The 23,858-nt window shown below is 35.5% G+C and overlaps 3 protein-coding genes across 3 annotated transcripts; all 3 read right to left on the reverse strand.

Moving 5' to 3' along the window:
* Positions 1–3,501: 3,501 nt before the first annotated feature.
* LOC113324594 (probable E3 ubiquitin-protein ligase LOG2) lies at positions 3,502–4,138 on the reverse strand. The gene is made up of 3 exons (XM_026572903.1): positions 4,078–4,138; positions 3,731–3,972; positions 3,502–3,618 (listed from the first exon to the last, which is right to left on the reverse strand). Exons 1-3 carry the CDS (start codon positions 4,136–4,138, stop codon positions 3,502–3,504), a joined length of 420 nt encoding a protein of 139 aa, XP_026428688.1.
* LOC113320604 (F-box/kelch-repeat protein At3g23880-like) lies at positions 3,853–7,352 on the reverse strand. The gene is made up of 2 exons (XM_026568508.1): positions 5,198–7,352; positions 3,853–4,217 (listed from the first exon to the last, which is right to left on the reverse strand). Exon 1 carries the CDS (start codon positions 7,294–7,296, stop codon positions 6,058–6,060), a length of 1,239 nt encoding a protein of 412 aa, XP_026424293.1. The 5' UTR covers positions 7,297–7,352; the 3' UTR covers positions 3,853–4,217; positions 5,198–6,057.
* Positions 7,353–7,599: 247 nt separating this feature from the next.
* Positions 7,600–10,549, reverse strand: LOC113322343 (probable E3 ubiquitin-protein ligase LUL2). Its single transcript, XM_026570416.1, has 3 exons — positions 9,802–10,549; positions 8,144–8,639; positions 7,600–8,030 (listed from the first exon to the last, which is right to left on the reverse strand). The coding sequence occupies exons 1-3, from the start codon at positions 10,272–10,274 to the stop codon at positions 7,914–7,916; spliced, it is 1,086 nt and encodes a 361-aa protein (XP_026426201.1). The 5' UTR covers positions 10,275–10,549; the 3' UTR covers positions 7,600–7,913.
* Positions 10,550–23,858: the final 13,309 nt, after the last annotated feature.

Genomic DNA, 23,858 nt, shown 5'->3' on the forward strand with positions numbered 1-23,858 from the left:
AGCTTGCCTCTTAGATCTCATGTTTTTTCGACATAACTATACTGTCAATATTGTGATAATAACGGCACAGTTCTAATGATCAATCGATCATGCAGACTGCAATTGATGTAATCACTCGACTACTATCGTAAATTATTCACCTGTTTGCATTAGGGAAGACGAAGATGGATAATTATGGTGAAAGTTAACCTCCTTGTTATCATTATCAAAGCTCACTTACAAAAAAGATTAAACATACTTCATTATCCAAGAAAGAACAATTTTTAATGGTGTTTTACTTTGTTGAAAATTTTCTAACTGCTGCAATTTGGAATAGAGGGAAAAAGGTCCCGCATTGTCAAGGTCCTTAGAAAAAATCACAATCACAATCAAACTATGCATCAGATCACGTTCTTAAATTTGTAATTTTATGAAGCCATTCTAACATGTAGATTACACAAAGTATGAATCAGAGGGTCGATCAAACGATTTAATCAAGTTTAAGAATTCTAGCATCCTATCACAATGCCGAGTGCGATAGAAAAATTGACTATTGGTAATCATCCTGTTGACAGCATAAAGGATACATCGTCATTTGTTGACTGGATGATGAATTCGCTTAAATTTTTCGACATGAGAAAATCAAACGATGAAGGAAAATAAATAAAGATACGTGAGATATTCAGAAAAGTTCGTAAGATTTGTTCAAATCCGGAAATCAACCATAGTTAAGTTTAAAAGTCGATGACGTCACATCTTGATGATCGGACGGTCATTGAGGTGCGCGTTCAAAAAATTTTCCGATAAATTGGGATTTCCTAATTCAAACCTTATCTGCTTTTGACTTTAGTGAAGATTGGTGCACCATAATTTATCAATGTGTTTCTACGACATCGATTGCAGTTTTACTTAATGGGATCCCAGGGGTTTTCTTCACCGCATCGAGAGGTTTAAGGCAAGGAGATCCACTGTCTCCTTTTTTTTTCCCTCATTTGTATGGATGTTTTCTCTAGACTGTTGGTCGCTAGTGAACAAACTAAACACATATCTGGAATCAAAATATCTAGATATAGTCAACCAATATCCCACTTATTATTTGCTGACGACTGTCTGCTGTTTCCTAAAGCTTCTCTTGTTAGTTGTAAAAACTTTTAGATATTATTAATCAGTTTAGTATTGCATATGGGCAACTAATAAATTTTTCTAAATCTGGCGTTTTCTTTAGTAGAAGAATTCATTCTAAACATCAGAGAATTATGCTTAGACTCTTAAAGATTAAGAAAATTAGCATATCTGATTCTTACCTATGAGCACCTTTGCAAAAATAAAAAACTTTCGATAAAATTGTCACAAACATGGAATTTAGAGCTCAAAGTTGGAATGGTACTACTCTAGTCCAGTCCAGCAAAATGATCCTTAACAAATTTGTGTTGTCTAGATTACCAATCTATCAAATGGGGTGCTTCTCTTTACCTAACAAAACAACAGATAAAATTGATGCCTAATTCTAAGGGGTTTTACCCGATTAGCTGGGAATTTCTTTGTGAACCCATAGAACCAGGGGGTTTAGGTCTTAAAGAAGAAAAAAATATGAATAAGGCCATGATACTCAAGCTTGCTTGGAGATTAGCAACTCAGCAAAATACTCTAATGAGTTCTGTCTTAAAGGATAAATATTTCAGGAATACAACTGTTTTCCATGCCAAGAAACATTACAATGCTTCTTAGATAAGGAAGTGTATTATGCAGCGTGTCTCTTTGATTTTACAATTCAGTTGTTGGGAGGTAGGGAATGGCAAGAAAATTTATATTTGGACTGGCAAATGGATACCAGGTATCGAAGATAAACTCTTAACCTATTGTGGTACTCAATTAAACTCTTTAACACTTGTATCTGAGTTATTAGACTCGAATACAAAGAAGTGGATATAAAGGGAAGTTAGAAACAACTTTCCATCTGTTATTGCTGAAAAGTTTTAAATATTACATTGTTTACGGATATAAATGGTAGGATGAAACAGGATAAACTAAGATGCTTACTAACTACAAATGGAAATTTCACTGTAAAGTTTATGTATCAGAAATTGAAAAATCCATCATTTGTATCTAATAAGGCATATAATGCCTCTTTCTGGAAGTCATTTTGGAAGCTCAATATTTCTCAAAGAATCAAAATTTCCTTGTGGAAATGTATTCATAATGCTCTGCCTGTTAGGAAAAAGTTAGGAAAATTTATGAAGGATATAGATATGAAATGCATTTTTTGTGAACATGATTGTGAATCCTTAAAGCATCTTTTCTTTGAATATCCCTATGCTAAATATGTATGGATGTTACCACCCTCGGTAGGATCGAACCTTAGTAATGATGCAAATTTTTCCTTTGCTCAGATGTATTCCAATTGGATTGCATGGGTCTGCACAAGTAGAGATATAAAAATTATGGCAACGAAATGCTGGTTAATTTGGAAGGAGCGATGTCTTAGGATTTTTGAGTCGAAATCAACTACTAGTCTACAATTTTCCTTAGCAGTCCAGAGACATTTAAATTTTTGGTCCCCATAACAGGAAAATATAGTTGCACATCATCATAGTGAAACTATCTATATCTCTGAACTAGATAGGACCAACAATTATACTGAACAAGGATGGACAACTCCTTCTCTTAATACATCTAAAGTGAATTTTGATGCTTCATGGGTAGATTCTTCTTCTCCTGCTGGTTATGGTATAATATTTCGTTTTGACACAGGGACAGCTATCCAAACTTCAGTTGGGACCTTCAATGCTTCCACTGCAGAAGAAGCAGATGCTCTGAGTTTGCCAGAAGTGGCTAAATGGGTAAAGAGTATGGATCTCCAAAAATTTTGTGTTGAAAGTGACTGCCAGAAACTCATTCTTTATGCTCAAAACAAGCCAAGCAACATTTTTTTTTGGAGAAATCAAGCCATCATATCATAAGCAATAAAGATCTTTATGTCATGTAACCGTTTTTTGGGTATCTCTTTTAAGAATAGGAAATGCAACAAAGTAGTTTTTTGGGCATCTCTTTTAAGAATAGGAGATGCAACAAAGTGGCTGACATTCTAGCAAGAGAAGCACGAAAAAAGCACATCCACAAACAGATTCGATTTCATACGCCTGAACGCATTTCAGATGCTTTACAGTCATATTTTCTCTTTTCATTTTCAAATATATTTTCCTTTCCTGTTATAGGAGTTAACAATATGTTGGTAGGGGCCAATATCTCAAATTACTGTCATGAGGAGACAAGGGCAACCAACACTTTGAGTAACTCTTTGTAACCTGCTTTTGTTAACTTTCAAAAAAAAAATAAAAAATTGACCTCCCTCCTGCACCCATGGGTAGTGCCAAGGGAAAAGCTTACTGTTGCAAAGCTGTGTATAGTTCGTATTTCCCGTCTCATCATGTCAAAGACCAGAAAATGAATGAAAGCCGAAAAATCATAAATGAACTTTACAAGTGACTTTTATCCTGTGCTGTGATATACAGATTTCAGGCTTCATTCATCAGTTTTATTATTGACCTTGATTTCCGAAAGCCGGTCAACCGGCTGACGGCAAATAGGGCACCTATTTGTCTGGAACCGCAAAACCTTTGCACAACCGCTGCAGATACACTGCACGAAAAAGAAAAACCAGGCATAAATTAGCACTAGCAGCTGTTTTCACTACCGATCTTGTCCTGTTTGCAATTGACGAAAGAGAAATGTGAAGAAATGTAATCTTTACCATGTGCCGGCATGGGAGGACAGTAGTATCCCGTGGCTCTGAGAGGCAAATGATACATTCTTTCCCTGGGTCGTATCCATCCAAGTCATTATCAACTGAATTTCCAATCCCATAAATCTCCCGATGTTCGTATCTCATTCCATTGACTGAAAGGATCTGCTTCACTACTCTCACCTTGTACTCACCCTTCTCTTTCTCAAACAACACTGCCTCTGTAATCTGAGAAGTTACAGCTCCAGGCACTGGATTTCCCCTTCTAACCCATTATGCTCCGGCGGGCCTCTCCCTTCACTGCTAACGGAAAAACTTCCATATCACCCTGTTTCATCAATTCTGTCTCCTCAAACAGTCAATTCCAGCTCCAGGAGGTTGCTTGAACTTCTGACCCAGACCCTGCTGGCAAGACATTGTGATCGGTTGAAGGCCTTATCTCATTGGTGTCAGATTACGGTTTAGACCTACTTTTGCAAGGAAAATTACGGTAATGCTGGAGGTACACGAGAAGAAGAAAACATTTTAGATGGGATAAAATTCGTGAATTAATGTTCGAAACCATGGTCATAGATCAAAGACATACAAAATATGATGACATACAACAGCAGAACAGGTGGTCTAACATCAAATGCTAAGCCTACATGCTATATTAAGAAACATCACATATGTTTCCTATGACAATATCAAACATATCACACCAGTCGCATTCAATGAGCATGGAATGGCAATGTAATCCATAGTCCCCTACTCTCAAAAGACTCGATGATACCTTCACAAAATCAGGATAAGAATGATGAAATGATGCTGTTATCAAGAGCCTTGCTTCGGGGAAGAAAAATTTACAAGGCTATTCTATGCCTGATTCATAACTAGAAAGTTTCTCCGGTCCTTCGCGAGTCGGGGCTAAAACCCCGGAAATTAAAAAGCCAAAAACATCTGTAATCCGACAGCAATCCAACTAACCATAGTGCACCACTATCCAATTGTTGCTATTCTTTTTTTCTTTAGCGAAGAATAATTACAAACTAACGGTTTTGCACATTTGAGACTCATCTACTTAACTGCCTCGCCCTACATAATTCAGAAAAAAATTCAAAAGACAAATTCTGTATTGCTCCAAACGAGTTGAACCTACCCAATACCATAACTCCCGTCACAACCTAAAAGAACCTACCCAATATCATAACTCCCCTCATAATCTAAAAGTCTCTAATCAGGGGATGTCATTGAAGGAGCTAAAGTATAATACAATGTGTTTTTTGAAATGATATACAGATAACCTTCTTATATGTTAACAAAGCAGTTATATTATGGCAACTGATTAGCGATCAGTAATTTCAATACTACTAGATACAAATTCCAAATAAAGTTATAGGGAAGCAATAGATAACATCTTTACTGTTAAGCAAACCAAAAACCATTTCATTTGATTGAAATATCAAATTCAAACAATTCAATAGCTCAAAATATTACCTTCCTGCAACTGTGGCATTGAATGTGAATGCAGTAAGAAACCTCCCTGGATTCTCCTTATCAGGCTCAACTCTTTGTTGAAATTAACATCATTCCGAATTGTAACAGCTTTCTGATGCTCAACATAAGGAGTTGGATTCTAGGCATAGGTGGACAACAATACCTCCCAGCAATCCAATTCCCATGTGTAGGATCCATATGTAGACCATGATACAGATTCGGCAACAGCATCGCCGGTGGTGGATAATAACCAGGATATTGATAGTATATTTGCTGTTGTGGAGGATATGGTGATGCCGCAACAAATACATATCAATTTCAGTTATTTCTGGTTATGGATGTGGTGGTGGGTGTTCTGGATGTTGATTCTGAGCATGAATTGGATGCTTGTGATTTCGTTTTCTTGAACTATAAAAACCCTAGTGAAAATGAATAACTTTAATGGAAGGGGACAGCCAGAAATAACTAATCTGTTGTTTTCCATTAAGTACTTCCCGAGTAAAGTAGTGTTACAATGACTTGTCACCATACCATGAAAATCACCATTGCGTTCTCATTATTGTTCACATTGCAGAGCAATGTAACAAACCCATATCTCGAATTTCTTTATAGCAAGTGTAACCATAGTTGAATAAACTCTTTAATCAAAAAAGAAGAAGTAAGTGCATACCTAAAATTAGCTCTTCAGTTGAACACAACAGGTTCTTTACTCATATGTTGAACACTAATAACAACCTTGCTTGTTGTGTTGGAATAAAGATGAAAGAATCCTTCTAGGGTTGCAGTAGAGGGAAGAAAATCTAATGAATTTCGAATTTTAAGGAAATGCCATGAGAAAAATAAGGACTGCAGATAAATTCTCACGCTCTACCTTCTTCTTCTTCTTCTTCTTCTTCTTCTTCTTCTTCTTCTTCTTCTTCTTCTTCTTCTTCTTCTTCTTCTTCTTCTTCTTCTTCTTCTTCTCCTTCTTCTTCTCCCCCCACGAAAGTACCAGACCTGAGTGAAACTAAGCTTTCATAATAACACCCTTCTTTGTCCGACCCCGTTAAACCACGCATGTTTGGTTCTCTAGCACTTTCATCTTTAGGGTCATATATAACTAGACCAGCAGAAGAAGTATAAGTCCCAAATAGTAGCTCACCACTCTTAAAAGACCACATCAGACATTGTAAATAGTCACTCACAATTCTCTCATGGTTAATTGTATAGCGTTTAGTCCAAGATTCTCTAACTCCATAATCCTGCATTACCCATACGTCAGAATGAACGTTATGAACATTACCAACAACAGAAAGGCACCCTTCCAGCACCCCCACTTCCATAAACATATAGTTACACACCAAAGGCTCATTATTTGGTAATTGAATTTCTTTGAATATCTGGTCACCCATATCTAAACAAACTATAACTCCGGAATAATCTCGTTCTTCATCTAAGTTAGTTAACCAATGCAGATCTCTATTAACAAGCACCCCGACTAGATGAACACCAAGAAACCCATAAGGCACATTTTCAATACTTGTCCACGAATTTAATCTTAAAGAATAGACTTCGACTACACTAGTATACTGAGCAACAAGTTTATAATCCTCAGTCTTAAAATCATAACCCAAACCAATCATAGTGAAATCATCAGTTTCATTTGCATACATTGCTTCTGGTGATGTAGGTAATTCCTTATACTCTTTGGTGGCTGGATTCCAAAGACAAAGGAAACTCTTATCCCAAACCATTAAACAGAACCATAAGCAAACTAAACCATCACAACAACCCATAAATTGAACTCTATCATATACATTTTTGAATGGGTAATCCAAATCTACTGCATATTCAAGAAATTCTTCATCTCTAGACAATAATGATTGTAATGAATTGTGACTTATTGAGTAGATTACGTCATGGTTCCTGTTCCTAGTCCAGTCGTAACCTTTAAGAATGAGATTAGGTTTGTTTGTTTGGATAGTGAGATTAAGATGAGATTTAGCAAAACTAGGGTCAGAAATTAGACAAAACCAAGTCTTGCAAACACACTTACATACAAATGTTGATTTCACCGGTAATCTTAATAGGATTTCAAGGTAGATCTCTGATGGAAACATTTCTGCTGCTACTTCTCCTCCTTTTTCCGAGAAATTTCAGAGTACTAGACGACTCAATTGTGTTAACTGTTAAAACTTAAAAGACAGATTTTTTTCTTCTTCTTTTTTTTTTAGTACTGATTAAAGTCAGAGTACAACGTGTGTCCAACACCTAGGGTGAGCTAATGGGATCCGATCCGGCCCATCCAATTTTCTTAAGGGTGGGTATCCGGCTTGTATATCAACCGGGTATGTGCGGGCGCAATTTGTAGGATCCAAAGGATTTTGGCTTTAAAAATTGAGAACTTTGGTGGAATTCAGAACTGCAAAAGATTTAGTCTTGGATTAATCAACCAAATTCTCCACAAACACGAAAACTGAAGAAAGACTGCTATGAGCCAAATATCCATATAAGTATATAAAGTTACAAGCTCATAACAATGTTATTTCCTGTTTTGATTGCTCTCCGTCGTGCATCCATGGGTAGTAGCAACGGAAAAAGTTAACAGTTGCAGAGCTGTGTATAATTCACAGTTTCATGGCTCATCATGTCACAGACCATAAGATGAATGAAAACCGAAAAATCATAAATGAACTTTACAAGTAACTTCTGTCCTGTGATATACAAACTTCAGGCTTCATTCATCAGTTCTGTTGTTGACCTTGATTTCCAAAAGCCGGTCAACTGGCTGACGGCAAATCGGGCACCTATTTGTCTGGAATCGCAAAACCTTTGCACAGCCGCTGCACATACACTGCACGAAAAAGGGCAAACCCAAGCAAATATTAGACACCAGCAGCGGTTTTCACTAACGATCTTGTCTTGTTACAATTGACTAAAGAGAAATATGAAGAAATGCAAATTTACCATGTGCCGGCATGGGAGAACAGTAGTGTCCCGTGGTTCTGAGAGGCAAATGACACATTCTTTCCCTGGGTCATTCCCATCCAAGTCATTATCAACAGAATTTCCAATCCCATAAATCTCTTGAAGTTCATATCTCATCCCATTGACTGAAAGGATCTGCTTCACTACTCTCACCTTGTACTCACCCTTCTCTTTCTCAAACACTGCCTGTGTAATCTGAAGAGTTACAGCTCCCGGCGCTGGATTTTCCCCTTCTAACCCATTATGCTCAGGCGGGGATGCCTCTGCCTTCACTGCTAAGGGAAAAACTTCCATATCACCCTCTTTCATCAGTTCTGTCTCCTCAAACACTGAGAAGTCAATACCAGTTCCAGGAGGTTGCTTGAACTTCTGACCCAGACCCTGCTGAAAAGACATTGTGATCGGTTGAAGACCTTCTCTCATTGGTGTCAGATTACAGTCTAGACCTTCTTTTGCAAAGAAAACGACGGTAATGCTGGAGGTGCACGAGAACGAGATAACATTTTAGATGGGATTAAATTCGTGAGACAATGTCCGAAACCATGGACACAGATCAAAGACATATAGTATATGATGAAATACAACAGCAAACAGGTGGTCTAATATCAAACACGCAGCCTACACGCTATATTAAGAAATATCACACCACTCGCATTCACCGAGCATGTAATCCTTAGTCCCTTACTCTCAAAAGACTCAATGATTTTCTATGGAAGCATTACCTTCTCAAAGTCAGGATTAGAATGATCAAATGATGCTTTAATCAAGAGCCTTGCTTCGGAGAAGAAAAATTCACAAGGAAATACATCTGTAATCCGACGGGTAGAATTGCTATTTCTAAACAAATATTAACATCAAACATAGAAATCTACATGACCACCGTGTTCATTAGAATCTCATGTTTGTAATTAACAACTCAGATGTAAGAGACAAACAAGCAAAGCTCAGACGTACAGGGAACTCTACATAAGTTGAACAAAAATATGAGATATAAGCCAACAAAATGTCGAATTTTCTAAAATGATTACTAAACCTATTGTCTTTTCTCATTCTTTGAGTAATTGTTTTGGTTATCTCTTTGGTTATCACTTATCAGTGAAGTGCTTTAGTTGGTCAATCAGAAAAAAAAGAAGGTGAGTTCAGACAAAATTTGTTTACTGCATCACCACACCAAGACCTCAATTATTAAACAATTTCCTCATGAGACAATGCAAACAGCATTGTTAAATTGCAGAATCCAACTAACCACAGTGAAACAGTATCCAATTGCTGCTGTTCTTTTGTAGCAAAATCACAAGAATAATTACAAACTAGTAGCAGTTTTGCACATTTTTGAGGCTTATCTACCTAACGGTCTTGCCTGCATAATTGTGAAAAATATTCAAGGGACAAAATTATGTATTGCTCCAAATGAGTTGAACCTACCCAGTACCGTAACTCCGGTCACAACCTAAACCGCTCTAATCATGAGAAGCCATTGAAGCAGCCATCAAACATTTATATACTACTTGCAAAATTTTCAAAATAAAGTCATAGGGCATCAAAAAAGCTATAAATTTCACTGTCAAACCCACTATTAGGCAAACCAAAAACCATTCATTTGCTCAAAATATCAAACTAAAAACTCAAATGATTACCTTCCTGCAACCGTGGCATCAAACGTAAACGCAATAAGAAACTTCCCAGGATTCTCCTCATCGGGCTCAACTCTAAGAGTCTCTTTCTTAAGATTAACATCATTCCGAATCGTAACAGCTTTCTGATGCTCAACATAAGGAGTAGGATTCTGAGGCATAGGTGGACAAGGATACCTCCCAGCAACCCAATTCCCCTGTGTAGGATCCATATGTGGACCATGATACGGATTCGGCATCGTCGGTGGTGGTGTCGGATAATACCCAGGATATTGATGATAATATGGTTGCTGTTGTTGAGGATACGGTGATGCTGCTGCAAATACATACCGATTTCCGGTCATTTCTGGCTGTGGATGTTGTGGTGGTGGATGCTGTGGATGTTGATTCTGAGCATGAATTGGATGATTGTGATTCTGATTGTGATTATGATTTCTATTTCTTCTATTATTTCCACTGCTTCCACTATTTCCCATTTTTCTTCTCAATTATAGAAACCCTAGAGAAATTGAACTTTAATGGAAAGGGGGACAAGAGACAGGAATAACTAATCTTTTGTTTTGTTTTTCTGTTAAATACTTTCCAACAAGTAAAGTAGTTACACAGAAAATTGCCAAATTTGGGGGAATTTTTGAGAATTAGGGTTTGAGAAAATCTGAAGAGATTTTGATTTTTATGGAGAAGGAATTTGAATCGGAATAGCGTAGGATTGTGCTGTAATACATTGCGGGGAAGGGGTTATGTTAATGGGGTACTGAGCGTATGTTACGCGTTTGAAACGCGAGTTTAGTAATGATTCTTTCTAGCTAGGTAGGGTCGTGCCAATCAAACGAATTTGAGCTGTTAGATTTGGTACTTTAGCCCGACAAGATTGGGTGCAGGTGTACATCACACATCTAAAAAGAAGGCTATTATTGGAGCGTCACATTCCATTAAAGAGGCGTCACTTAATAGGACAAAAATGGGTCACCCATAAATAAATTCAAATACCTCTTATCTCAAATAATTTTGTAATGACTAAACAACCCTTATTTAGTTAATTTTAATTTAATTAGATAAAAATTAAATTAATGAATTTTGTTGTATACTTGGTGAATTCTGGGACAAAGTTTTTGTGGGAAGAAAAACTGGTCGTAAAATAAACTTCTACGGTTCGAAATAATCCAAACCGGGACGTAAAATCACTTCTATGGTTGGAAATAATCCAAACCTGGACGTAAAATCACTTATACGGTTGGAATTAAAAGAAAACTGGACATAAAATCAGATTTACGGTTGGAATTAAAAGGAACCTGGACGTAAAATGAGCTTCTACGGTTGAAGCTAATTCAAACCTGGACGTAAAACTACATGCAAATAAAATTCTATGGTTGGAATTAATCCAAACTTGGACGTAAAATCACTTCTACGGTTTTTAAGTTTTATTTTAATTAAAGGGTAATCTAGACATTTTGTATATGTGTTAGGATATCCCATAATCACTTTTTTGGACATTGAGAATCCAAGTGAAGCCCCTCTATTCGAGTGTGACACCCCAATAATAGCCTTCTTAAAAAAGGCAGTGTATACATGGTGTTTATAGACAGCGTTAAATGGGCACTATCTAGACATAATTTTAAATTTTCCATTATATAGAAATAAAAATGAAATCTATTATAGGGGCTTCAAGGATTTGGTTTTGAGGGCTCCTATGGATTCAACTATCCTAAATATGGATGAGGGGACCTACTTTATTATCAAAAATACAAAAATACCCTTTCATAACCAAAATAATTACCAAATCTAAACCCTAAAAACTAAACTTAAAAAAATAAAAAATAAAAACGTATCTTCTTCTTCATCTCTTCTTATCCTCCATCGCCTCTTCTTCTTCCTTTTTTTTTTCTTCGACGACTATTAATCATAGATTCCCAACACGTAATAACTTTAAATGGGTAAAAATCGAAAACCCAACTTTTTTTATTGCTTTTGATCTCATAAATAGGTTAGATTTGATTAAATTAGAGATTGGAAAAATTAGTTTCTGAAAAGACGAGGGTACCCAAATATACCTCAATCTAAAACTTTTTCACCTATAAGTCCTTTCTCCGAAAGTGATTGTCTATGGACTGAGTTGAGTTAATACAGCTAATAGGTTCACACTTCATGTGATAGTCTATGGATATGAGATCGAGACAATACGACAACAAGATAACTTGTGTGATTGACTATGGATAAAAGATCGAGACAATACAACAACGAAGTATGTTTACTTGATAATAGGTTCGGACTTAACCAAACAATAGGATTACTATCAAGTAAATACGAACTAACTTTTGTATTTTACTTCTAATTATAATAAAAACAATTATAATTGCGGAAATAGAAAAGTAAAAGACACAGATAGATTTTGTTAATGAGGAAACCACAAATGCAGAAAAACCCCGGGACCTTGTCCATAATTGAATACTCTCATGATTAAGCCGCTATACAAAATCTAAACCAACTTCGTATAGTTGAGACCAAGCAACTAAACCTATAGTTCACCTAGTTCCGTCTGTATCCATGCGCCTCCAACTTGCAATAAATAACGCACTTTGAACAATTCCTTTAGTTCATATTCCAAACAGTAAAGGAACAACAAATCTGTTCGGTAACAACTCTTTTCAAACAAGTGATATGAGTTTGACAAAAGGCTCTTCCGTTTATCCCAATAAACTCCTTTGTCAGGTTCTTAGATCAATCTCTTAACAATTACCAAAGTAATTGTTTAGACTATGCAATCAATACTTCGAATCACAAAGAAACGTATTGATGCCGATCTACTCAACTAATCAATCAAGGTTATCACCAAGATAAACCGATTATAGTTGGATCCCCAGCCGATCAAGTTTTGTGCACACCAAATATTATGAACCCAAATCAGAAATCTTCTTCGTCTTCAAATCTTTTTAGATCTACAATAAACACCTGCACACAATCAACTTGAATCTATTGTGATCAATCATACACAGAACGGAGTCTGTTAACAATGGATTATTACAAGACGTTTTTAGATCTACAAACAGTCTAAAGATCCCTGTCGAAACTTCGATCTATTTTGAGTGAATCTTATATTAGCAGAGAAGATTATCAAGCATAAAAAAACTAGGTGCAATAAAAGTTCAACAACCGTTAGTCAATCAAATCAATCGAAAACTAATAATAAACTGCAATGATATAGTTTCCCACCAAAGGTACTCGCAGAGCTTCTCAATCCCAAAGAAGTCTTTAAAACGAGCGGTAGTAAGAGATTTCGCCTAATTAGGGTACTTTCCCCTCCAAATAGACGGCTACACCAGTAACAACACAACTAGGTAGTTTTGCTGGCTCTGAAGATTAGTTTGCTTGAAATGAAAACTTCAATATTTATAGACCAAGGAAGTTTGGACACCAAGGAATTTCCAAAATCGAAAATATTCTCAATATATGCAATATATTTCCAAATTCGATTTCCATAATTCCATGAAATGCTTTGTCCAAATATTGACCGAAATCTCAGTAGAAAATCTCCAATTAGTAAATGCACATTACTAATTTTTATTTTCTAAAGATATGCATTTTAATTGCTTGAAATTAAAAGCATATAAAATTAAAAACCTTAATTAAAATATTCTCAATTTATTTCGATCCGGGATTCTCTTTTATCTATTAAGGAATATCTTTGAACAATAAAAGATAAGAGTTAATGCACATGTTCAAAGTATGTCGACATCTTTACTTTGTAAATCCTTTTTCATATTTACAATCTTGGAACCGATTTGCCACACTTCCAAACGAGTTTAGAATTGGTTCATCTGATTTTCAAGAACTGTGTAATTGATCAAAAACATTCAACCACCATTCACGGGTTTAACGGTTCTACCAAAACAAGTTTCGGTTATACCTCCAAGTGGCTACTAGGATCGGTTACATTAGTTTCCAAAATATTGTTAACTAAGTACCAGGATCGGTTACCACTTATTTATGGTACATACTTGTGATCGGTTGCACAAGTTATAGGATCGGTTGAACAAGTTATTGGATCGGTCACACCAATTACTAAAACTTGTTAACCTACTACAAGGATCGATTACACATCTTGTGATTAGTCCCAACCAAGTTCTAGGATCGGTTACCAAATGACTAGGAATGGTCACACCAATTAAAAATATCGATCATACCATCTCAGGTGATTACTTAGGATTGGTTTCACTAATAAAAGTCGTACCAATACAAAAGTCGGGCCTTGTGAATAGTTTTACCAGGATACATAAACAAGTTATGAGCGGTTTAATCGAATTTTGAATAGTGGTAAATAGAGTTGTCGTTCACTCAGACTTGTTGAGAATTTGTTTTAAGATTTTAAAAGAAAATAAGGAAAAATATGGAAAATATATACAAATATGGTGACAGGATGAAGAGAGGATGGGACTCAGGATTCCACTGTTTTTCATGTTCATGGGGTTCAAAAATTAATTGTAGACGTTTATAGCTCAAAACAAAGGAAATATCAACTCTATTATTTTCCAAAGTAGATTTCATAAAATATTACACGTAGGTCATAAGCATGGCGCATCAAAATTACCTAGAACTAAGCATGCTCCATCAAACAAAGTCACGAGTAGTTAATAGAAATCATAATTCATTAAAAATCAATGCAAATAGTAAATAAACAATTAATTAAGTTACCCCAATGGTGAAATCCAGCTTCCTCCATTGTCCAAATATTGGGTTTAACTCCTCATGTTGGAAACACGCTCAAAAGAATTTTTTTCATTGCTCAAAAGTGCTTACAAGAAGTGAAAATACAATAAAACAGAAAACTGCAACGCAAATAAACGTTGCAGATCAACTGTTGCTAGGAACGATGAAAGGAAAGTGCAGCAGTGACTGTTGTGTAGTCGTTGAAAAACTGTTGCAATTGAAGGGAAATACGACAGTGGTTTACGACTGTCTTGGATAGTGCAATGTTCTTCGTGTTTTCTTCTTCATGCAGCAGCAGAGAAACTCTGCAACTTCCTATTCTACGCTCTGTTTCTTCCCCTAACTCTCCATCCCTCTTCTGTAGTTCCAGCATCCTTTGTATACCCAATTGAACCAAGAATAAATCCTCATAACTCCACATAATCTCGGCAATCAACCAAAACTATTTTCTTTTACTTCCATGTAAGATACGGGATTTTCTTTGCTATTTCAACTCCTCACGCAACTGACTTGTGTTTACACACTCCAAAAACGTTCCTAGCACCTTTTAAATCGCGACCAACTGCTTCTTCCCACACGCAAACATCAGCTGCACTTAGGACAGAGAAGGAAAAGAAAAACCGTAAAACCCTACTTCTCCGATTTGCCAAAACTTCATGGATAACTCTGTTTCTTCGATTCAATGTCCATTACCAAGCATGTTTGATCGAAACAGGCCTAAACCAACCCGAAACCATGAGAAAGTCCAATAAAAATCTCGTCCAAATCATAACCAGGTGACTTTGCCGGAGAAGATGAACAATCCCGACCAAAAATCCTGTTTACCTCCCAACCGTCGATTTAATCAATTCCAGTCGAAGCGAACACCATTACCAACCCTGTTTACTTTACTCCACTAGAGCAAACCCAATTAATTCCATCCCTTTAGTCTCCCAAATCATAAACCCTAATTTTGACGGTTGAGAGCTTCTTTTCCCGCCAAATTCATTTTTGAAATGTTGAAGAAGAGTGCCCCTTATCCAGAGTAGGGGGTGCCCTTAGCAGGTGACGCCCTGGGGTGTAAATTATAAAAAAAGAGGTGCCCCTTAGTAAGTGAGTGCCCCTTGTCCAACACTGCGAGTCCGAATAACATGTGCCCTCCAGGTGCCTTTATCAACTTTTCGAGCCGTATTTTCCAAAAACACCTACAAACACATAAAACACCATTATTATTACATAATCGAGCACTAACAATACAGAACATTGAGAACAAAATAGACACATAAATGCGTCTATCACGGTTATACTAAACACACATATTGGTAATCCAAAGTTTTGGAATGAATAACAATACCAATAAGCCTAGCGATTTCCCTTTCGATTCATAAAACAAGTTTATGAATTGTACTTCCTTTAAACGAATGTAAAACATTGTTTCCTAGGACGAAATCTTCACCCATAACCATACACATAATGACAATAGCATTCATACGATTATGTCGATGTCTCATATACGAAGTTCAAAAGATAGACGTTATACTTCGTATTGTAATTCCTTAATACTATGTCTAACCAGAGTATAATCATTCACAGCTTCACGGTTATGTATTCAATATGCACGACTTGAAAGATACGTTAGGAATGAAACAGTTCAAGTCAAATATTACTAACCTCAAGTGGAAGGATGATGTCATCATTGTAGCTCTTTACTTCTTCACATTCTTCAAGTCTTCACGTAATACTTGTAAGTCTCATATCCTAGTAACTTTCTAGCTAACCTATACGAAGTTGACTTTAATAAATAATCAAGCGACTCTTTAGATGAGTTTTGATTCACTAAAATATGACAACCAACTTTGACATACCAATGCCTGGTGGGTTCAACCGAGCTATGCTCTAACAGTTTCAGAACTGAATACAGTTGGAAAATCGACTTTTCCCTATGTAGGATTGATTTACGGTGGAAAAATATAGATTTCCTCACCGTAAAAATTTCTTACGGTTGGAAAAATATGAACTCCCAACCGTAAGTGATTTACCAAACTTCTGCCAACCGTAAGTTACCTTGGTTTTGTATACGGTTGGAAAACCCAACCGTAAGTTACCCTGGTTTTGTATACGGTTTGGAAAATATGAACTCCCAACAGTAAATAAAGTATATGGTTAGGAAACCTAACCGTAATTTCGATTTTCAGAAAAAAAAAATTAAAAATTTTATACGAATTTTTTATTTTGATTTTCAGGTATTAACCATAATTAAATGATTAATCTAATCTTATTACTAATTTTATCACTAATCTTACTTAATTTAGTTAACCTAATCATTAACATTAATTAATTATTGAGATAAGGGGTTTTGGAATTACTATTTGATGATCTCCTTTTTTATCATCTTGTGAGCCCTCAAAACCAAAATTTTAGAACCCCTGTAATAGATTTCATAAAAATTAGCTAGAAAATCAACTTATTGTCCAATATGTATTTTGTGATATATATTACCTGTAGTTTGAGTTTCAACTGTGCGGGAGATTTGCGTCTCCAATGCTTCGCTTCTATATATAGAGAACCAATAGACCTACAGGCTATCATGATGAATTAGATCCCACCTCCGCTTGTTGATATGACAAATGTTTAGTTATCTTCATATTTTAGAAAATTATTAATTTTACTGAAGGCAAGCGATAACTTTTTTTTCTTATTACAGGAGCAAAAAGGTAGGATTGGTTTTGTTAGCAAGGTTATTACAGGGCGGCAGTGTGATAGTAATGTCTCTTTAGTTGGTTAGGGGATGTCCTAAAGGGGATTTAATTGACTAGGTTACCCTCCCCATTTTTTACCCTAAATCAAAACTAAACTGAATTTTTTTTTTCTTTCTTCTTCTCTTCTCCTCCTCCCATTAACCATAACCTCCGTTAAAACTCAAAATTTCATCGTCTTCGATTAATCGACATTCGAAAATTAATCAAGTGTAGTGTAATGATTTATATGAAGTATGTTTTGAAAAATCCAATTAGGGTTTAGTTTATCTTGTTCGATTCAAGTTTAATTTCTATCAAAAATTAGGGTTTTAGATGAAAATTGAAATTAAAGTTTCTGGGTTTATGTGAGTTACGGTTGATTTTAACTCTATTACGAACCGTAACTGAAGATTTTGATGTTGTTACGGTTGGTAATATTTCAACTACCAACCGTATGTTCTTGTATATGAGAATTTTATTCATTTACGGTTGGTATCGAGCATTTGGTTACCAACCGTAACTCAGTTACGGTTGGTATCGAGCATTTAGTTACCAATCGTAACTGGTTTTACAATTAGGTTTTTCCCAAATTTAACCAGTTACGGTTGGCAGTTCATCTTTTACGAACCGTAACTATGAATTACGGTTGGTTACGAGCAAAATGCCAACCGTAATTAGCTCTGAAAATGTAAGAAATTGAATTTTTTTACGTATTTGAGCAACAAAAAGCTAGTTGGGACTAATTTAGAAGTATACGTGATCATTTTCAGGCATTGGGTTTTCACTTTGTTGGTTCATTTCTTCAATTGATTGAGATTGACCTTCACTTTGGATTAAACTTGATTATCATCACTAAGCTAGGTTATCAATTATGAGGGTTAATTTGTCATTTCCAGTTTTTTTGATAAGGGACACCTTGAATGATCATGTAATGAACCTTTTTTTCCTATTGGAATGCCGCCCCTCTAATAAACTTTGCCGCCCTTATAATAAGGTTGTTTGTTAGTTTGCTTTGTAGACTCTGGTTACTGTTTAGGAGAAAAAAGATTCTCACCCCAAACAATCTTGATGATGAATAATGATGATGTTGATTAATTTCAATCTATGGATGAACACAATGTGGACCTGCAAAAAACTTTTTGACGCTTAAGTTAACATAAAAAATTTCACTATAGTTTTAAGGTTTTCAGGCATACCTTTTAGGGTTAGGTCCCCTGTATTTAAACAATTGTGGTTTTGGGATAAATAATAATTTTAAGATAACTTTCGCCTGTGACGACTCAATCATCAAGTAATCTTGAAACTTCCAGAATGTTTTTTTATCTCAAGCTTGTTGTCAAATTTAGTTGCACAAAACTATATCTTGATTTCTAGTCTACATACTAGTCAGGTATCGAACTAAGATTAGAATTTTATAGTTGAGTATTAGACATCACTAAATCGCATATTGAAGAGGGAGGACAACAAAGACATCTGGAGAACTTCATCAACAAAAAGTATGTGAAGACTGAACCAACCTATTACTCAAATATTCACATTTCTATCTTTGAGACTAAGTCGTATAACTGCGTGGCTTTAAACATTGCATAGAAGAAGTTTTGGGTCAAGCTTGTCTTGTTAAATATCTCGAAATATGATTCAAAATAATAGTCATTTATATACTTGATGAATTTAGTTAAGAACAATTCATTTTTTATGAACTAAATTATGATTCAAGTTAATCATTTGAAAATAGCTCGAGCGATGATATTCGTCATTGATGTCATCTGGGAATGTTTCGAATTGATTAGAAGAGAGTAATAGAACTACTTAAAATATAGATACGTGGATGGTAAGACGGTACATGTACCAGTGTAACTGTATTGGTTCCGAATTAGTGGTACGCGTACCGACGTAACTCTAGTTCGGTAACGGCTCATGGTACACGTTCCTAGTGCACATACCAAAACAGCCTGAGTTCTTGAATTGGCGTATGGTACACGTACGTACCCAATACAATACCAAAATAGCCTAAGTTCGTAAAATGACTTACCGTACACGTACCCAGTATGCGTACCAAAATAGTCTGTCAGAGAATTTCCTTAAGGGTACACATACCCGATACACGTACCTTGGCGGTATGAGTTCACGGATTTGGTCTAGTATACGTACTTACCCTGCTGAATATTTTCAGATGCATTCAAGCTATTTTGACGATATGTTTGGCATTTGATTAACTCTCGAAAACACGAACCTCTAAGACATATTTGATCATTTAATCACTTGTGATTGTGCATCGAGATTAAAGTCTAATGTATTAAATGAATATGGCTAATATTATGGCTCAAATGGTTAACTGGCCATGAACTATCATTATATACGGTTCGGTTACAACCGACTATAATGTGTATTATGCTATGTGATTTCAAGTCGAATTTCTCACATACTTACGTGAAACCTTAGTCAGAGTTTCATATAACAGAGAAAGTGTTTGTTTCAGTCCCAAGCTATCCTATGTTGAATCTTAAGCGACCTTCGATATTAAATGTCTTTAAATAGAGAGACTCAAACAACTGGAAAATTCAAACCCTGACACTTTCGTGTGTCCAAGTTGTATGCTAGAGTCGTCCTATGTTAATCTAGGTTTCCTCTGTGAAACATAATTAGGTTAACAACTTAAAGACTTCATTTAGGGATTCGTGAATCCATGTCCGACTAGTTTTTACCTCGATAGTTCGTGTATCATGATCTTGCTTTTTTGTTATTGAGGTTTTTGTAATCTCTTTCGGGTAAGACATATAGTAATCACAAAGTTTTTTCGTCTCAGACTTTGTGATTCCGCAAGATAGATATCTGATAACGATTCCTAATTGAACTCATCTAAGATTGTTCTTGTGAGGTGAATAATAATCTTGGATTCTCTTCGGGAGTCATAAGTACAGGATTTTGAGGTTTGCTAGATTTGTTTATTGCAAACAGACTTCCCCACCTTGATCACACGATCTAAACGGAAATCATACAGGCTTATCTGTTAAAGGTATATTGGTATCGAAAGTCTTCACTTAGGTTGGAGAAACTCTTAGGATGTAAAGGACGTCAGCTAAGGGAATCAATTGTGTAGAATCTTGCGAGATTCAAGAGACGTAAGGGGCACGACTGTAACTGAAGCGCTTGGATGGTGGACTCAATATACATTCCATTCAGAAGTGCTAATAGTAGGATAGTGTCTGTAGCGACTTAATACAATTTGATGTTCAAATCTGGACAAGCTCTTGAGGTTTTTATGCAGTTGTGGTTTCCTGGTTAACAAAACTTCTGGTGACTTGTGTTTTTCCTTTTTCGCATTCTATCGTTTATCTTTATAGTATGATTATCACAAGTAGTACACAAACGATCTTAGTTATATAATTCATATTGATTGTGATCGATTATAAGAACTTGTTCTTGTAGAATTCGTATCTTGAAAAATAGATAACAAGTTTTCTTGCTTGGCAGAATCCCGATCCGGCTATTGGATTCAACTAGATTGAACTTGGATATTGATCTTTGGAATCGTCCAAGTACTCTTATAGTTATATCAGGTTCACGAAATCCTTGTCTAGAACTTTCTGATTGTAATAGAAAGAGATATAAATCTTTGTACAATTTTGTTCAAGGATCATTAATTTGGTCTGCTTGGAATTGTATTAAGGTTTTTTCCATACAGGTTGCATACCGAACGAAAAAGTTGGTGGTATACATGGTACCCCCTCATTTTCATGTTCTTCTAAATTTCTGGAAGTAGGTTGACTGGCCAGGTGGGCATGGAACAACGTACACGGGTTACTGGGCATGGAACAACAGACTTTCTCGCTTATAATATCGTAATTTGAAGTGATATGTAACTCGCCCCTAAAAAATAGTTAGTATCATGCTTCTTTAAGGATGCATTTTCTTGTTGTATTTCGCTCGCGCATTTGTACGTACACGTTTATTCGAGTTTTCTGCTATGATGGATACACTTAGGGATTAGTCCCACTATTCTCAGATGTGTAATAATTTTCTATGTTAAAAGAAAAAAGGAAAAAAAAAATATGCTAGTGATTGACTGTTTTTCATCTTAAGAACATAAAAAAAATTAAAAAATTAAAAAAAAAATGTATCCCAGATTGGAAATAGGTGGTATAGTCTACCAATTTTGTCTTAAAAGAGATTTGATTTTCCCTTGAAAATTTATTAACCAAGAAAACAATTACAAAGGCAGTTTGCTTAATTTTTATTATTTTTTTCACGACGGGAAACAAGAAAGAATGAAAAAAAAATCACTATACATTGACCTAATATGACAATTTTAGTAAAACCATCTGCGGAAGTGTTAAAAGCCACCTCAAAATCACACTTACATAAAAATCATATACCCTAGTAAATTCTTATGACATGGGAGTAAAGAAGCACTTATCAAAAATCAGAAACTAAAATATACCATTCAAGAATAGAGTCATCAGATACAAGTAAAACTTTAGGTAGCTACCAGTATATGATGCTTCAAAAAAAAAAAACAACTACCAGTATATGATGAGAGGGTTTTCACGCAAGTGCTCGGAAGTTGGATGTGTAGCAAGCCCAATAAATTATTTGGATCCTAATGTACCTGCAGAGTATTTGGAATAGGGTGTTTAGAATCTGTATATCTTGAAAAGTTATTTTTCGATTTTTAAAAGAGAAAAAAACTACTTTTAGTCTGGCAACACAATTACGTATTATTTGTTACTTCTGGAATCCAAACAAACCAACAAGTATCTATCTGATAAAAGACTATCCCAGCCGCACTAGAAATTCAAAAAGAGAATCTTACGTGCAGAACGACGTAATATATCAACTTTAGTGTTATCATTTGAGCACATTACTACATTTGCAAAGTAGTTTACCACTAACTATTCGTTTTTTCTTTTTTGAAGCACCTACGGCTCAACTGGTTTTTCTTTTTCATTTTTCAAATAAATGTGGTTCAATACTTCAACTAGTCACTGTTGTAGTGTTGTCTATGAAATCATAATCATCTTTAAAATAAAGGTATTTATATTTTATTAATCAAACCAATACATATCCAATGTATTTCTCACATAACATATAAACAAACATTAATCAAGATTCCAGACATTAATGATTAGTTAAACATGGCGAAAAGCAAAATGAAATAGAAAAATATATACGTAGGGGTTGGATTTCTGTATTAGAAAATGATTAATGAAAACCATAGCCTTTTGTGGATTACCATTGAATTACACCACTTGGGATGTTTTCTTTCTCAACTATCATGGTGTTTTAGATTTAATAATGGGGAGTAGTACTCGAAAGGATATGTGTATTGGACAGGAAAGTTCACTGACTCACTCGAGCACTGAATCCACAGCCCTAGACTTATTTATCTTTCTTTGTTCTTTCAAGGAAACGGCGGACTTTTTCTCTTCCGTTGTGTACGATAAATGGAAACACTATCTAATCATGTGTGCAGTGGGTGAGAGGTGATGGTGGTTATGGCGGTGGCCGGATGAGTGGCCTGCTAAACGCTATGCCTATGTTTATTTTATTTTCCCATTTGTGTATATAATCCTGGTTAAATTGGGGCCTATACCATTTAATTGGGGTCTATGGATTTCTTTATCCACCCAATAGAGAATGATAAGGGGTATTAAAAAATTGTAAAATTACTAAATTAATCCTTAAAGAAACCTTAATTATTCTAAGACAAATGCAAATACTAAATCATAACTTAATTAACAAATCATAATCAATCAAAACTCATTTTATTTTTCAATTTCCATCAAAACTAAAACTAAATCCTAATCAATCAAAAACAACAATTAAAATCTAATTTCTTTTTGTTAGATAATAAGAATACCCAAAATTAAACAATTCAAGTGATTGAGTTAAAATCCCCTTTAAACCATTCCATTTAAGAGATACTCTACAATGATTTACCACTAAATCTTTAAGAAAAATTCTGAAAACCCACCCAGAATCGGTTTATATGTTCACCATAGTAATCCAATTGTAACCTTAATCGGGTTTTAATGTGAACCTACATAACCCGACTCTGGGTTGATGTGATGAACATCAACTACAATCGGGTTACGCTAGTGAACACATCAACCGATTATGTCTTATTATTCGGATCATTTTGGACCATATGTACTCCGATTGTGTAGTTGAAAATCTCTGTATACCAACAATCGGTCTACATTATCGCCAATATAAACCGAATCTGAAAAAGCTGCAGCAAACTACCTCCAGAATCGGACTTTATAAAGATTTTAGAAGTCCGATTCTGTTACAAATTTCATGAGTCCAAGTTACCCAAAAAAAGAAAACCACTTTCATTCATTAGGCTTGGTTCAAGTTTGCAAAATACAATATAAGAAAGGGACAAAATATAAGCATCTGATAGATCAAGTTTTTAACATAAAGAAAATACTCATTCCAACAAATGGATACCATCGAATTGATCCGGCTTGATCAATTCCACCCATCGCCTCATGCTGGGATCGTATTTTTTTAGCCACTCCTTGGTGACCTCCGTGACCTTGTTAAACTTATCTACCGGTGGTAATGGACAATCATCACGTACTCTAAGACCGATATAATGTATGTTGTTATGGTTGAATAAAACAATTCTCCGAT

The sequence above is a fragment of the Papaver somniferum genome, chromosome 11, assembly GCF_003573695.1.
Source record: "Papaver somniferum cultivar HN1 chromosome 11, ASM357369v1, whole genome shotgun sequence".
Classification (NCBI taxonomy): Eukaryota; Viridiplantae; Streptophyta; class Magnoliopsida; order Ranunculales; family Papaveraceae; genus Papaver; species Papaver somniferum.

Bases quoted from the DNA above. Each gene is read 5' to 3' on its own strand.
- LOC113324594 (XM_026572903.1), bottom strand. From the start codon at position 4,138: ATGTCTTGCCAGCAGGGTCTGGGTCAGAAGTTCAAGCAACCTCCTGGA. The intron at 3,973-4,077 runs GTTTGAGGAGAC...GGGGAAATCCAG, and splicing joins TCCTGGAGCTGGAATTGACT to TGCCTGGAGCTGTAACTTCT. The intron at 3,619-3,730 runs GTAAAGATTACA...TTTTTCGTGCAG, and splicing joins TCCTCCCATGCCGGCACATG to TGTATCTGCAGCGGTTGTGC.
- LOC113320604 (XM_026568508.1), bottom strand. From the start codon at position 7,296: ATGTTTCCATCAGAGATCTACCTTGAAATCCTATTAAGATTACCGGTG.
- LOC113322343 (XM_026570416.1), bottom strand. From the start codon at position 10,274: ATGGGAAATAGTGGAAGCAGTGGAAATAATAGAAGAAATAGAAATCAT. The intron at 8,640-9,801 runs GTAATCATTTGA...GTGCACCTCCAG, and splicing joins GATGCCACGGTTGCAGGAAG to CATTACCGTCGTTTTCTTTG. The intron at 8,031-8,143 runs GTAAATTTGCAT...TTTTTCGTGCAG, and splicing joins TTCTCCCATGCCGGCACATG to TGTATGTGCAGCGGCTGTGC.